The sequence below is a fragment of the Eschscholzia californica genome, unplaced genomic scaffold (genome assembly GCF_041429995.1).
Source record: "Eschscholzia californica isolate CP2 unplaced genomic scaffold, dmEscCali1.0.p SCAF_3, whole genome shotgun sequence".
Classification (NCBI taxonomy): domain Eukaryota; kingdom Viridiplantae; phylum Streptophyta; class Magnoliopsida; order Ranunculales; family Papaveraceae; genus Eschscholzia; species Eschscholzia californica.
Genome location: NW_028238420.1, coordinates 16609862 through 16626339, shown reverse-complemented (window position 1 = coordinate 16626339; position 16478 = coordinate 16609862). Strand labels below are relative to the sequence as shown.

General features: G+C 36.9%; 1 protein-coding gene and 1 long non-coding RNA gene across 4 annotated transcripts; one reads left to right on the top strand and one right to left on the bottom strand.

The window, feature by feature from the left end:
• Positions 1 to 174: 174 nt before the first annotated feature.
• On the bottom strand, positions 175 to 7966 carry LOC147548729 (D111/G-patch domain-containing protein). Of its 2 annotated transcripts, none has more exons than XM_086670925.1 (9): positions 6757 to 7966; positions 6401 to 6538; positions 6160 to 6272; positions 5034 to 6057; positions 4406 to 4497; positions 3230 to 3304; positions 2699 to 2760; positions 2090 to 2159; positions 175 to 1222 (listed from the first exon to the last, which is right to left on the bottom strand). In XM_086670925.1, exons 2-9 carry the CDS (start codon positions 6522 to 6524, stop codon positions 281 to 283), a joined length of 2502 nt encoding a protein of 833 aa, XP_086527051.1. In that variant the 5' UTR covers positions 6525 to 6538; positions 6757 to 7966; the 3' UTR covers positions 175 to 280. The 2 variants fall into 2 exon arrangements, with proteins under 2 accessions (XP_086527051.1, XP_086527052.1); XM_086670926.1 differs by having other exon boundaries at positions 6160 to 6269; positions 6757 to 7952.
• Positions 7967 to 11719: 3753 nt separating this feature from the next.
• On the top strand, positions 11720 to 15632 carry LOC147548728 (uncharacterized). Of its 2 annotated transcripts, XR_015238994.1 has the most exons (5): positions 11720 to 11832; positions 14116 to 14285; positions 14480 to 14561; positions 15019 to 15266; positions 15386 to 15632. It is a non-coding gene; the product is annotated as an uncharacterized LOC147548728 (long non-coding RNA). The 2 variants fall into 2 exon arrangements; XR_015238993.1 differs by lacking the exons at positions 14480 to 14561; positions 15019 to 15266 and having other exon boundaries at positions 15336 to 15632.
• The last annotated feature ends 846 nt before the right edge of the window (positions 15633 to 16478 follow it).

Below are 16478 nucleotides of genomic sequence, written 5' to 3'. Positions count from 1 at the left end.
TTTGATCACTTTAACTCTCAACCCTAAATTAACTTGAAATATCTCGGTAGAGTCAAACTTTTTGGTCCTAATGGAGGAACCGGTAACTGTTTCAACACGAGAAAAACCAATTGCAGTTAACTGCCACAAGCAACACAAAGATCAAGCCCTAACAGATTTAACAAACATACAATCTAGACGGTGGCGTAGTATATTTATTCAAGAGAAAAAGCTAAAGACTGAGTTGTTAATATATGTATAGAAGTGCGTAAAGAAAATAAAAATTAAACAGGTTCTATATTTAGTTTTTCCCAGAGCCCAGTCCGCGCGATTTTGGCATCCTGACAGCAACTAACGGAGTCGCTATACCTTGGGAATCTCTTCCTAACCCTGATCCTTCAACGAACCCCATTTTTGCCATCATTTTCGATCCAAATCCTTTGGTGTGTTTCTCAAATGCCCCAATCCCTGCTGGCGATGATCTACTAGTGCTAATATTATTACTGCTTCTGGTTCTACTTCTCGATGACGAAGGAGTTTTCACACTTCTAGATGACGAAGGAGTTTTCCCACTTCTAGATGACGAAGGAGCTTTCACACTTCTAGATGACATAGGAGTTTTCACACTTCTAGATGACGAAAGAGTTTTCACTTTTTCAGGAGCAACATCTGGTGTTGTCTCGGAGAATTCAACGCCCAAACCCAGAGATTTGGGGCGTTTAACAGCTTCGACTGGCACCACAATTCCTTGCCCTTCTTTTCCCAAACCACCACCTTCTATGAATCCCATCTTAGCCATCATCTTCGACCCAAACCCCTTTGTGTGCATCTCGAATTCACCCAACTTGCCTGTTGTTGATGACATACTAATCTCCTTTTTCATGTCAATAGTCGTCGTAGCAGTTACCTTATCATCTTGTGCCTCTTCGGAATCATCAACTCGCATTACGCCACTTGAAATGAAAGACATTGGTTGATTGGCATCATAAATAAGAGGTGCATCCCTACCGTACCTTTTCTTACTTCCACTTCCTTCACCCTTGCTTCGGCTGCCTGAGGCAGACTTAGTCCTTCTTGATGATGACTTACCACCTACAGCAGACCTGTATGAATGATCATCTGGGGAGTTTAAGCCAGAAAATCTTTTAGTTCTGCTTCTTTCCCCAGAAGATAAATGTTTAATCTTCGCTGCTGGTACTTGATTGACGACAAAATCAGATTCCTCGTCGCCATCCCTTAGCAGCTGAAATTGATGACAAAAATATTAATTAACTCAACTTTGGAATCAAGCCCCTATAGGCTATAACACCTCTTTTTTTCTTCCTAATAATGTTTTCTGGTTAGCAACATATACGAGAAACGCTGACAGCAGCAGTGTGTTGAAAGACAGGTCAGCACAGCTATAAATGTGGATGATCCAAGTTACACCAGTACCCGCCCGGCATCAAATAGCCATTTTAGACAAGATTGAAAAAGCATTGTCTCACATGTAATCAAATATTGAGAAGTGAGTTGTCAAAATAAGCATAATGTTCCCGTCCTCATGATGCAGGCTTGACATCAACACAACAAAAAGGTGACTTGTTTTCACCCAACGACATACAGAATACAGTACCTAATGCGCGGGAGAGATGCTACAGGTAGTACTCCTGTGTAAGGAGTTTCTAGAACAAAGACTAACACGAATATTATGTGGCGGGAGAAGAGGCCTGAAATAGGCTAATATTCTAAGATTAAGTACGACAATGCGTAAATTCATGCCTGAAGTAGGACAGGTCCGTAATTACACTACGGTGAATATTCAATGATCATAGTGCAGACTGCAGAAAATGGATAAAACAACTGGAATGACCAGGGGAGTCTCAAAACAACTCAATATGAACTTCGGGTACAACTCTCAACATTTCACCTAATGAAACAAAGGGTGTATAATTTATTATTTGTACAAAATAAACAACATTGCCTATATTGCAGTCCCAAGTGACATCTTAATAACAGGAAATAACACAGATTTGTAAAGCAGGAAGAACGATGAACACTGGATTGGGGCATTCAGAGAAAAGAAAAAGATCGCAGTGAAGTGTATAACCATGGAAGAGACAGAACATACCTTTTCCAGTCGCAACTTGTCTATAGATGACGGCATGCACGTCTGTCCAGTTCTTGTCACAGTTACAAATCTGGCAATGCAATTTAACATCATGTCATTCCTATGTTTCAGCATAGCTACTGAAACCTAAACACTACCTATTTTACTCATTCCCTCCCGTAAAAATATGCAGATCAACTCTATAATTTGTACTGTTCTTCACAAGCATGTCAACGACATCACGAATTATATCGGAGTATCGGACTTATTTAGGATTAGGTCCTCCCTTTTTGAGGTTTTCTCTAATTGTTGTTGAAATGTAAGTTTGAAGCGTCACTTGTTATTTCTATTGTTTTATATTTAAACATTTTCGTCTTCATACAGGTATCCTACCGAAATAGCCAGTTTTAGGAATTTTACTAGGTTTCGTTGTGTTTTGATGATAATATATATATGTATTGTGTCAAGTCTGTTTGAAAGATTATGAATTGACTTGAACTCAGAGAATCCTAGTTCTCTTTTCCTTGCATTTTAGAAACTGTGAACCTCTCATGGGCATCGACCAACAAACTTGCATCAGTAACTCTGCATATGGCAATACAAAATGCGGGAAGGGGTAAATTTGGTTACCTCTTTTTTCCAGAACCTTCACGACCACTCCAGAGGCGATAAATTGAAGCTAAACGTTGCACCTAAACATATTCAAGAGAACGAACTTACGAAATCAATGACTTCAAACTACAAATAATAAGGCAAAAAAAGACTCGGAGGAAATAAAACTTTTAGTATCTAACTTAAGACAGTCCTATCAACTCTTTTCTATTAGAAATAAAATTGAAAAACTCTTCTCAGGAGAAGAATCTGTTCTGTTGCAATGGCGCAGTCGATTCTTCTCTAAACCAACACATCTTTTTTATCACAACTAATTACTACAAGAAAATAAAGTAAATCTTGATACCATAACAATACTTCTTATGGGAATAGAACCAAGATCCAAGAAAAGAAAAAGATTTAACTGCATATCTGTTAGTCTCTTAGAGACCCATGTTTTGCAAATATTTCACATGAAAGTTGAAACACCCATAAAAAGGGGAAAGACCAGTACAAGTGTACATAATGAAAATCATAACAAATAAGAAAACAGGAAAGCAGATGGCACACCTGGGAACAATCACTGGAATGCATAGGCTGAAAGGACAGCATGTCAACTTCATCCAAAACCATCTTCTTTAACTTCTACAAGTTCCACATAATAAAAGTATTAAGTCGTGGAGAATGAACTACAGTTTGCCTAGTTCTCGAGATACAGTAACATGAAACACGATCTGTTCCGAGCGCAAAGACTATGCAGAAGGATGTAAAAGGTTGGCAAAAGGGAGCAAGCAAGAAGCACAACGAAAATGTAATACTAGTTTAGTTATGAAACACTTTATTACAAGTTCAAGTTTTCATTTATGCCCAAGTCTGATTAAGCTATTACCTGACAGTCATATAGCAGGCTATAAGTTGAAAAGCAAGAAAGATTTTGCGTAGGAGATAGATAGATAAAGCAACGGAACCATCATAGTATTTTTTAACTTTACCGGAAGGAAGGGTGATAAATGGATCATTAATCAAGATCTGATAGATCCCGTGTTTTATCTTTTTCCAGTGAAAGACAAAACGGGAGCGAAGCGAGTCGAAGGAGATACCGTAAATGAAGAGAGTGATATCTCAATTTTCTTCTACAACAGCGTATTGTTCTTCGACTATGATCTTCGTCTACAGTAGTTCTTGTCTCTACAGTTTTCCAGAGTCGCATTGAAAAGGGTTTTGCTCCATCACAAAATCACTTAAAACTTCAAAACGTGATACGAGGAAAAACTTCCCCTCTTGATCAGACGTTAACAGGGAAGGCGCTTTAGGGGTCAAGAGTTCAGACACAACAATGAGTGAACTCATCTGCTTCTCAAACAACTTATTTGTATAGTTTATTGCTTTCAAATAGCTTCAGGTATCAAGACACAACAACGACGAAGAAATTTAGGCCAAAAAATAAAGGAGAGTCCGGGAACACCCTTCGAGGTGATTTGAGGTGATAGCATCAATGTTTAAAACGAAAACTACTGTTTAAGGTTATCTCTATGATTTAGCATGGCTCAAAAATTCTTTTGACGTGACTGACAAACAATTAAACTATAAATTACAAAAGGATAAAGTAAACATTTCTTCACAGCAATATATCAAGTGTCAAACGTAGCAAATTACTAGATTAATAATTTAATATGCACTGATACACACCAACAATATAAACAAAAAAGATGTGTCCACCTTCAAGGGGCTAAACTTGAGCCTTACCAAATTTATTTGCTCAAGATCAACACCACGGCGGATCATTCTCTCTCGACGCTTTACAGCAATCAACTCCTTGCGGTGCTTCTTCTTCTCACCTGATTTAGTTCATTTGTTAAACTTTGGAAAAATATAGGAACAAATTTTAACAAAAAATTTATCATAGTATCAAAAGGGAATAGAAACACATCTAACCATTGGAGGCTCTTTAGACCACCGAAAAATGGCTTGACCGAAGCAAATTGAAATTAAAGAAAGAAAATAATTTTTTTTTTTTAATATCATTAACAATTACTGGAAGATTGTTCAATTGGATAACAGCCCATGTGTTTGCTCAAAGGTATAATTGAAATGACATGTCTCAGTCAGCTATACTGATATGATGCAACATATAAGAGGCCTGTCATGCCAATTGCCAATTGCCAACTGCCACATATAGTTTAAGTCTAAGAACCATATGTATCTAATCACCGTACGATGGTCTTAAATAACTTAAAAATAATACTCACTATCTGCTTGTATTTCCATATTCAGCAAATAATTAATGCATATGAATGTACTCAATAAGCAAGATGAAGATTTTGTAGTAGAAGCAAAATCATGCCAACTCCGAAACGCAACCAAGTTTATTTACCTGGAAACATCCTGAAATTTTTACCCTTTTGGATCCCAGATGGCCACGATCTTGGTAGCTGAGAAACTTGCTTCTTTTTGCCCGAGGCCCTTCGGATATCCCTTACAAATAAAATATCATCACCATCATCAACTGCAGGTTGGTCTCTATTAGAAACCAGATAACCCTTATTCTTTCTCCCGTGTGGCTTCTTAATACCATATTCCTTTGATGACTGTTGAAGAGCAGTTCCACCAAGCTTTTCCAAAGCCTCATCACTGCTAGTGGTTAAAGGACTTTCCATGTCTGAGACATTCAAAGACAGTTTCCTCATACACATAGCATCTATCTCTTCACAACTCCCACCAATCCCTTCCAAGTAATCTTTTGCCACCTCATCATCAACATCCGAATCACTTCCATACATGGTCTCGTCCGAACCATCTTCGCTTTCTGAGGACTCCTCCGAGTAAGATGAATTAGAAGATTCCAAACTTCCTTCATCAAGTGAAGTGTCATCAGCTTCCATATTTTCATCAATTTCATCATCCGAAACGTCTTCAGTGTACAATTTCATGCCTCCTATAGACAAAAACCCAGAGTTTTTCCTTGAAGATGGCTTATTTACAATCAACAATTTTTTGTGTTCTTTCTCTTGCCGAGCATTTTGTTCTTCAAGAGTAAATTTTTCTGTTTCATTTACAAGCATTTGCTTACTGTACGATGCATCGATGTCAGACGCACCTCCACATCCGTCTTCTCCCTTGGCTGAGGAAGTCACCACTGGCGTTGGAGTTAAATCCTCCTTCACCTGACTAGACTCATCGACGAACCCTAATCCTTTATGAACATAGCTCGAGCTCTCACCCAATTCAGTAGTCGAATCATTATAATAATCATAAGTGACTTGACCAGCAATATTGGGATTTAAGCACGGTGTCTCATCAATATAAGCAACAATTTTCGACTCCTTAATACTATCAAGTAAAATTGTAGGAAATCTTGGCTCATCAGCATGTCTAGAACTCAAACCATCAGCACGCGACTGCAAATGCAAAATATCTTTACAGCAATTTCTACGCTTAAAACAGTAGTCCTTTTCAATGTTTCCAACAAAATAGTAGAATGGCAATATAAAAGGAGTTACCTGAGGGTTAACTTCAGAGTTAGGGTAAGCATAGCCAAAAGAAGTTCCACCCTCTTTACCAGATTTGACTTTATCATTCCTGCTGAATTTTCTTCCCCCTCCTGGTGGTGCTGCTGCAAATCAAAGAACAAACAAATCGACAAAACAGCAACTGAATTTAATCATGTTCAAAAATTATGATCCAAATATATTTTTCTAGGGTTTGATTTTTTTTTCTCCAAATGAAGAGAAAGAATCAAACCTCGAGATGAAGTGGGAGAATGAGAAGACTCATGTCCCCAATCTGATAAAACACCGCCTGTAACAAAAAGACCACCGCCTCTGCCGTTCTTGCTCAGCCTCCTCTTTCGACCACCACTACCCATGGAAACTATTTCTTCTAGAAACCAAAATAGAGAAGAATGTTGGCAATTAATAACTTCAACCAAAAACCCTAGATATTACTCATCATTTTCAGCACAAAATACAAGAAAAAAACAATTGAGAGATAATTTTAACAGCCAAATTAAAGTAGTTGCTAAGGGAATAAAGGATTTCTTTTGTAATTTGAAAGAAAGGAATTCAAAGTGAAGAGATGAGATGAGAGAGAAAGCTTACCACTACAAGGAACCCTCAATAATGGCAAACTGTGAACCGACCGGACTTGAGGCAGCTTCCTTCTTATTAGGGGGGAAGGGGATCGTCGTTCAGTATATTATCGAGGAATATCCAACGAATAATAGTAATTGAAATGTCCTCAAAAGTATAATTGTGGAAATAAAATTAGAAGGGCATACAACTTTGGTTCGGCATACGGATCAAAAAAAAAAAAATCTAAAAATCCGAAATTCGTTACGAATATCCGAGATCGTTAAAGTGGTTCGCTAAAGCCTCACAAGCATCTGAAACACGAAGACAGATTAAGCCTGACCGGCCCATGAAATATTTTGGTCGAACTCAGGTTTTGAAGTGTTGTTCCTCTAGTTATGGTTTGAGTTCACTTTAACTCTGTTTGATCTTGATTATTCCAGAGTCTGGGTTGAAGTAGGGAACTTCCTTTCTCTAAGTTATAGAGAGATAAACGATAAGTGAATACGAACTTTATCAGTAATTCCTTCTTTCGAATTAACCGATATAGACAAAAGATAATGGAGTCGACGCGAGAATAAATTTTCTTTCCTTAAGACATTTTACACCCCGTAACAGTACCAAAGGTGTATGCCTTCGGGATACAACGACTATCCTTTCAGAAATTTTAAGATGGTACTTCTATATTCTGAAAGCGGGCGAACCTTCGTAAATATTATGAGCTCTTGATTAAGGCGAATAGATCTTCTAGACACTCGGATACTTCTCTCTTCCCTTTTCTAGATAAACTAGAACTTCTCAATCAGATACTGTTTGTTAGAAGAATTCCTATATATACTAGAATACTTCTCAATCAGATACTGTTTGTTAGAAGAATTTCTAGATATACTAGAATACTTCCCAATCAGATACTGATCGTTAGAAGAGAAGAGAATAAGAGAATGACTTCGGTCTTCTAGACGCTATAAGATTATCACTTCACTCAAAACTTCGGTCTTCTAGACGCTATAAGATTATCCACTTTGACGTTGTAGTCCCTAATTTAATCGAACTTCGTGCAAACTTCAAACTTGAATTTCTCATTCATCCGGAAACGGATTCGAGTGATTCTTGGCTCTAAGTTTAAGAGCTCGACGAGACGAACGCAATGGTGCATTCTGTTTCTGAGTTTGACGAGTGGGGTCGATCCAAAATCGGCTCCGACGTCATCCCGACCCATAGTGTGTGTATTTCTGTATACGTATGTATAACAAATATATATATATCTATATATATATTCGATATACAAATGATATAGGTTTGTTGTCATGTCATAACTTTCATCTGTAAGAGCAACTTCAATCCAAGGTGGCTGAGGCCCATACTCCTCTCACACTCTTGAGTTCTCTAAAATTTTCTTTGATTTTCTCTCATTTTCTTTCTATTTCTCCCACAATTTTCTCATTCTCACTCATTTTATCCATCTCTACATATAATGGATCCCCAAGACGTGTAACAAATGCCCGAAGAAAGGTTTATGGAATCGATGTCTCCTAATTTCCCGTCTATTGAATTAGGGAATGATGATGCCGAGGAAACATCATGACACATTCTATCAACATTTGATGAAATTTTTGATGATTCTTATGATCCGGATACAACCAAAAAAGCTCCACGGATACCGTATGCACAAGATGAAGATATTTTACTTGTTTATTGTTTTTTGAAACTCACATATGATGCGGTGACCGAAAGAAATAATTTTTTTAGTATTTTGGAAAAAAAAACCTGATGAATATATTGCAGAGGCAGTCCAAGAGCGTACATTAAGGAGTTGTAAATCTCGTTTAAGTGATATAAACTCTGAATGTCAAAGTTTTGTTTCTATTTTGAGACTAGTAAATAAAATACGAAAAAACGGGAAAAACGATACTGGTCGGGTAATTATTCAAACTTTGAATCTCTTCGTTTCTATTTTTTCACTTCATAGTATAAATTTTTCGTTTTATTTCTCTCAGTTCGAAAGAACACTTCAGGCGGTTAAAAAACAACAAAGTAAAAGCCTTTACATTCGAACATGTTTTAAAATTTTGATGACACACAACAAATGGATGTCAGAAATGTCAGGTGAGGCAACATCTAGCAAAAGGGATTCTAACTCCAATACGAAGACAAGAATATCTCTTCGGATCCATCAGAAGGAAGACCAATTGGCTGTAAACAAGCCCAAACAAATGCAAGATTTGAAAAAAATTCTACAAACTCTAGAGATAAAGAAACCAGTGGTTCTTCAAAAGCTCCTGCTGATGGATATTGAGAAGCGAGAGATGAAGCACAACGGAGAACAACTGCTATCCATGCAGTTGTGGAATTACAATGGGAAACTGCACGGGTACAACAAAAATCTCTAAGGTTCCAACAAGAAAACATACGAGTACTACAAGAATACAAGAACCACAAAATGAAGTATATTAGAGATCAATATGGTATGAACGTAATTATGATTGATGTTAGGACTCTCGACGAAGATGGTGCACGAATGCTTAAGACAGCTAGAGATGCTTATATGGATGGTCTTCCAATAGACCCAAGAGACCCAAGAAACTTCTAGTTATTTTTAGTCCGTTGTAAACATCGTTGTTTAATCGTACTTAAGTAAATTTAAATTTTCAATCAAGTAGTTGTAATCATATTTAATTAATTGTGTGGGTAGAAAAAGTGGTAAATTAAAATTTTGAAACTCCACATACGTGTTTCGCACATGCACAAGATCACACACATTTTTCGCATATCCACAAAAGACCCACACACGTGTTTGGCGCAAACACAAATTTTAAGCCTAAGCCTATTGATGGGTCATGAAAATTTCTCATCTGAGTCGTTTGATTTAGGAAAATTAGTTCATTTTGAGGCTTTATTATGATAGAATAATTGGTTTTCTTGATTAGGTGTATTTTATGGGGCCCGGTGCAAAAAATGGATAAAAACGGGAGAAGGATACTTGAAAGGCATTTCAGTCAACTAAGGATACTTGAAATGACTTGCTATACCGACTTTCTGAAAATAACTATTCCTACTCTCTCACTATATATAACTACTAAATACCCAAAAACGGTATGTTTCCTCATGGTTGTCTCTCCAAACTCTCACAAATTTATCACAATTTATCATCATATTATTTTTTTGAGTTAATTCCTATATGGCCCCCTACTTTGTGACCAGCTTCCTTTATGGCCCCCTTTTTTTCGTAAATTCAAATATGGCCCCCTTTTTTGAGGTAAATGTCCTGAATACCCTTCTTATCAATATTTTTTCAACATATAAAAAAAAAAAAAAAAACTTGAATTCCACCTCACTTCCTACTCCCCCACACATATCTCTCCACATCATCTCTCTCTCTCCACCTCTTTCTCTCTCTCCAACTCACCTCTTTCTCTCTCTCCAACTCACCTCTTTCTCTCTCTCTCCAAGTCACTCCTTCTTCTCCGACGGAGGTCGCCGGCCGGAAAATTTTCCGGCCGGCGACCTTAAAAAAAAAAAAAAAAAATTTTTTTACCTCTTCTCTCTCTCTCTCTGGAAACTCCGGCGAAGGGGAAACCCCTTCGCCGGAGAAGGTCTGTTCTTGAACAGACCTTCGTGGTCTGTTCAAGAACAGACCTTCGTGGTCTGTTCAAGAACAGACCTTCGTGGTCTGTTCAAGAACAGACCTTCGTGGTCTGTTCAAGAACAGACCTTCGTGGTCTGTTCAAGAACAGACCTTCGTGGTCTGTTCAAGAACAGACCTTGAAGGCCTGTTCAAGAACAGACCTCAAGGTCTATTCAAACGAACAGACCTCAAGGTCTGTTAAAAAACGAACAGACCTCAAGGTCTGTTCGTTTGAACAGACCTCAAGATCTGTTCACGAACAGACCAGATCTGTTCGTGAACAGATCTTCAAGATCTGTTCACGAACAGATCTGGTCTGTTCGTGAACAGACCTTCAAGGTCTGTTCTCCGGCGAAGGGGAAACCCCTTCGCCGGAGTTTCTAGAGAGAGAGAGAGAGAAGAGGTAAATTTTTTTTTTTTTTTTTTTAAGGTCGCCGGCCGGAAAATTTTCCGGCCGGCGACCTTCGTCGGAGAAGAAGGAGTGACTTGGAGAGAGAGAGAGAGATGAGTTGGAGAGAGAGATGAGTTGGAGAGAGAGAGAGAGATGAGTTGGAGAGAGGTGACGTGGAGAGAGATGAGTGGTGGAGAAGGAAGTGAGGTGGAATTTAGGTTTTGTTTTTTATTTTATTTTGAAAATACATAAATCAGAGGGGTAGTTATGACATTTGTCTGAAAATAGGGGGCCAAATTTGAATTTACGAAAAAAAGGGGGCCATAAAGGAAGCTGGTCACAAAGTAGGGGGCCATATAGGAATTAACTCTATTTTTTTTAGTTGTTTGAATTTTTTTAGGTTCTCATATTTTTTATTTTGACAAATCGTTCTGATTTTCATTTTTTAGGTTTAAACCAAATGCAGATCATTTCCAGGAGGATAAAGTGGTGGCTTACAATCTATATAACAAAACAGAACTGGTCAAAGCTGACTAGGACAAAATAAATGAGGCTCCAATCCACCTTGGACCTTGATTGAGAAGACCATTCATCTCCAAAACGAAGTTTCGTTTTCTCTCTATCACCTCGTAACGGGAAACTCTTCGTCTCTGTCAAAACTCTTTTTGTCTATCTATCAAAGAATTCCTTCATCCTCTCATCTTCCTTCTCTGTTCCTCACTTAGTCTCTTCCATTCGTTCTAAATCAAATAAGGAATCAAAATAAGGGTTAATTTTTTTTCCAGGAGAAATCAAAATTTGAGGGGTACAATCAGCCATGGCGAATAAACCATGAATTCCTTAACTCTGGTTTATTTGATAACTTTATCTTGAATGGGAGAATTACTGGTTTATTTCATAACTTCTAATTTGTAGTTCAAATTAGAGAGATTGTGATTAATCTAAATCTAATTTGTTTAGTTATTTTATATTGATTTGATCTGATTAAAGTCTCAAACTAATGAATGATAGTCGCAAAAAAATTAATAAGATTTTTCTTTTCTTATTTTCAGGGGGAGAACAGTTCTTCAAAATGAATTTCTGTCTCAAGGTATTATAATTCTGCAAGTTAAATAGATTTCGACCATTTAAATTTAGAGTTAATTCCTATATGGCCCCCTACTTTATGACCAGCTTCCTTTATGGCCCCCTTTTTTTCGTAAATTCAAATATGGCCCCCTTTTCTTAACACCGTTAGTCAACTTTTATGGTTAATCTTTTTGTTTCCATATTTACCCTTCTTATAAGAATGATTTCAAAATTCAAAATTGACCCCCTTTTGAATTTGGGTCAATTTCCAAAAACTTATAGCTACTTTAGAAAAAACTAGGGGCCCAAAATAGAATACATATAAAAAAAATGGAAAAACACCTCATCTCTCCCTCTCTCTCCTCCATCTCATCGCCTCTCTCCTCCACATCATGTATCTCGCCACCTCATCATCTTCTCCGATGAAGGTCGCCGGCCGGGCAAATTTTCCGGCGACCTTCAAATTTTTTTTTTATCTTTCTCTAACTAATCTCTCTCTCTCTCTCTCACTCCCATCTCTCTCTCTCTCTCATTTCTCTCTCTCTCTCCCATCTCTCTCTCTCATTTATCTCTCTCACCTCTCTATAATTCCGGCGAAGGGGAGGAGCCCCTTCGCCGGAATAACCAGACCTTGAAGGTCTGGTTTGAAACCAGACCGAGTCTGGTCATTAACCAGACCTTCAAGGTCTGGTTATTCCGGCGAAGGGGCTCCTCCCCTTCGCCGGAATTATAGTGAGATGAGAGAGAGAGAGAAATTAGAGAGAGATAGAGAGAGAGAGAGAGAAATTAGAGAGAGATAGAGAGAGAGAGAGAAATTAGAGAGAGAGAGAGAGAGAGAGAGATGGGAGTGAGAGAAAGAGAGAGATGGGAGAGAGATTGGTTAGAGAAAGATAAAAAAAAAAAAATTGAAGGTCGCCGGAAAATTTGGCCGGCCGGCGACCTTCATCGGAGAAGATGATGAGGTGGCGGAATACATGATGTGGAGGAAAGAGAGGGAGAGATGAGGTGTTTTTAAAATTTTTTTATATGTATTCTATTTTGGCCCCCTAGTTTTTTCTAAAGTAGCTATAAGTTTTTAGAAATTGACCCAAATTTAAAAGGGGGTCAATTTTGAATTTTGAAATCATTCTTATAAGAAGGGTAAATATGGAAACAAAAAGATTAAAATTAAAAGTTGACTGACGGTGTTAAGAAAAGGGGGTCATATTTGAATTTACGAAAAAAAGGGGGCCATAAAGGAAGCTGGTCACAAAGTAGGGGGCCATATAGGAATTAACTCTTAAATTTATCTACACATTAACTGTTTGAGATAATGTTTCATAGAGGTTTAAAGTCAATTGCGTTTGTGATTGTTTTTGTTATTTTTTTTCTTATCAGAAGTTTATCAAACAAAGGAAGATACAACGTTCTTGCATTCTTGCATCCAGCAAGTGTAAAAATACTAATATGCTTAACAATCACAAGAAATAAATATTCTTGCATGGGTGATGGAAAATCTAATCTTACTTTTCTATCCATCTCTATTTACGTGTTAATATATAAATAAACGTTATATGTATGTCTCAAGAGATGACGACGGTCACTAACAATTATGGTTCTGAAAGAAATGCGCTTATTTCTTAGATAAAGAAGAAGTTCAGAGCTGCTCTATATGTATGTCTCTCTCAAGATTAGTGATTTGGGTTGTGATTATATACCAATGTAACCAATCATCACTCCTCAGTTGTTTTTTTTCATTATCACAAATAATTATATTTTGATGATTTGTTGTTTCTCTGATGGTTAGGCATATGATATAACTCCATTGTCAATTCTATCAAGAAAACAATGTTGATAATGCAGTTGTCGATGTTATGCCCCGATTATTCAAAAAATAAAGTTTTTCGTTCCTTCGAAGCTTTGCCTTGCCTCCTACAAAGTTAATTCATTGGACTTTGCCTTTCACATTAACTTATTTATTATTACCAACTGAATTTTGGTTTATCTTCTGCCCCATTCTGTAATTTGTTTGTTGCAGCTTTTTTTCGTATTTACTCATCTTTAGTGGTTTTACGTGATGAATGTTATTGACAACCTACGTTGTGTTATTGATTGGTGGAATCCCAAGCAATGGCCACTATTCTTATCGTTACCGTAGCTTTTGGTTTCTACTGCCTCTCTTAGCAGGTCTATAAAACTACATTCAGAGTATTAGAATGCGAACGGCGTAATTATGTTACATTGAAGAAAACATCCAAGCTTCGTCTACATACAGATGGAGATTTCTAACCTACTATGCTTTTTTTTCTGTTTGTACTTTTTACAGGGAGCTTAAATAAATAACAAACATCTATTGAGAGAGCTTAAATAAATAACAAACATCTATTGGGACCACGTCTATGATTGAGGTTATAAGTTTCTCCTCGGATGAATACTATGCATGACAAAACCAATACACTGACTCTTAACAAGATCGTGGACATGTCTATGATTGAGGTGATAATTTTTTCTTCACAACTACTTTTTATCGTAATAGTATAATATGAGATAATAGTTTATATTTTTTCTGTCATTATGTGTTTATTAGCAACATTACTTTCTGCAATCCATTTAGTACAATTTCTTACAGTATTGTTTATTCTCTATCTAGCTCAAATATTAGATAGTAAATATTTATCCACGATATGCAGATTAGAACTTGGTTGATCATCAAAATAAGGATACAAAGATATTTTAGCTGTCACTTACACATCACAATTGTTACATACATAGGTAACGGTTTGGTTCCTGGTGCAGCAGATTTTTCCTTGATGATGATGGGGCTACCATACCTAGAGATTGCTAAGAAATGGATACCAATTCCCATTGTTGACTTATCTCTTTCCATTGAAGTCACACAGTTTGGAGTCATAAGGTCATATAAATATCTCAATCCGCTTATAAGACCAAGGGACTGTGCTTTAACTACTATGAATTAAAATGGATTGGATTGAACTCGCGATTAGGCTTTGTGTGTGTGTGGGGGGGGGGGGGGGGGGGGGAGTATTTGGATGTTTTTCCAGTATGGTCTCCTACTTTAGGATGTCGAACATTACTTACCCATTTTGGTGTGAGAATCGGCTTGCAAGTTTGGAGCTCCTGCTGAGTGAACTTCGAATCTCAAAGATCATATGAATAAACCAGTTTATACATAGATCTTCAATAGTTTGAAAACTTTGGTGGAATTCAGGTAAGGCAAATTTGAAGATTGAGTTACTGTGCAAGAATTGACGGTGCTCATCTGCCGAGTACCTTAAACATGATACAAATTCGTTGGAAGGATGTAGGAGTGAAAGGTCTAAGGAGGAAGAAAATGGAAGACTCCAAGCACTTCAGTGAAAGGATGATTTTAAAGTGGTCTATGGCCGAGTTGTCATCTCTGAGCACAAAGACGGTTTTCTAGAGTATAATGAGTTTTCCGATAATGACCAAAAGCAAGTATAGTGTTTCTCCTTCTCTTTATTCTCTATAAACTTACCTTTTCTTCTATTTATTTTCTATCAACAGGTTCAGTATTTCAACTGCTTCATGTTCAATGGATAATGTGCGGCATGCAGGTAATTACAAGGTAGTGATGGGCATAAATAAGTCGGAAGAGCGAATCATATGAGTGTGTCCTCTCTATTCCCTTCAAGACATTTGGTGCCTGAGTTTTGAGGTATTAAAGAGAAGAAGAAAAATCGCGAAGATTGACCTGGGTATGTGAAGTTTGACGGAATATCCGGTGGTAGTTTTATGTTTTAACCATGTATATTGTTGTTTCTTGCTGATCTATATTTTATATTTCAATGTCATTTGAGCCGCATATAGACTAAAATCTTATGTCATAAATCAGAATATAATTACATTGAACATAATATCTATTACTGTCTCTCCACCTATGAAACAATTTAAATCTTAATTCTACCAAGTTTATCCTACCATTTGCTTCATTTATTAGTTAGGTTATGTTATCTTATTTCTGGATGTTTGGACCACTTTATAACCCTTTCTTTTCTCAAACATGATTTACGTGATATTACATTTTAGTTGTATCTATATGAGTGAATTTGTTTCTATTATTTTTCAATTGAGACATGCAGTTCTTTCAGCTTTGTTTCTTCAATTGTGATTCGGTGTTCATAACTGTATTTTGGAAGGGTATTTATTTGCTGAATTGACAATCTTTTTTGTTATCCACCTATATTTCATGTGAAGAATGTTAAAGTTTTCATGTATCACTTCTTATTTTTTATTTTTCAAACCGATATTCATATCCGAATTTCAATGCGAAGGAAGCACAACTTATATACCTATAATGCATACACGTAAAAATTAAATGAACACGTCCGTGCCGTAGGCACGGGTTATGCCTAGTTCCTAAACATATCAAGAGTGGTATAAATATCTCATTACCATTGCATTAATTCTGTGAATTTAATTTAGATTGTGTTCTTTACTCTCTTTATCTTTCTTTCTCTACACTTTATGTACGTGTACCCTAACCTTCAAAAACTATCATTTCAGTTTGGATTTGTAATTAATGTTTCATTTTTTTTCTGCTTTTATAGGAAATGACAATCAATAGACAACCAAGTTAGGAAAAGAATTTGGAAGATTCGTTATTGTGTTTTACTAATATCAAAACATATTGGGTGTTTTTTTGCTAAG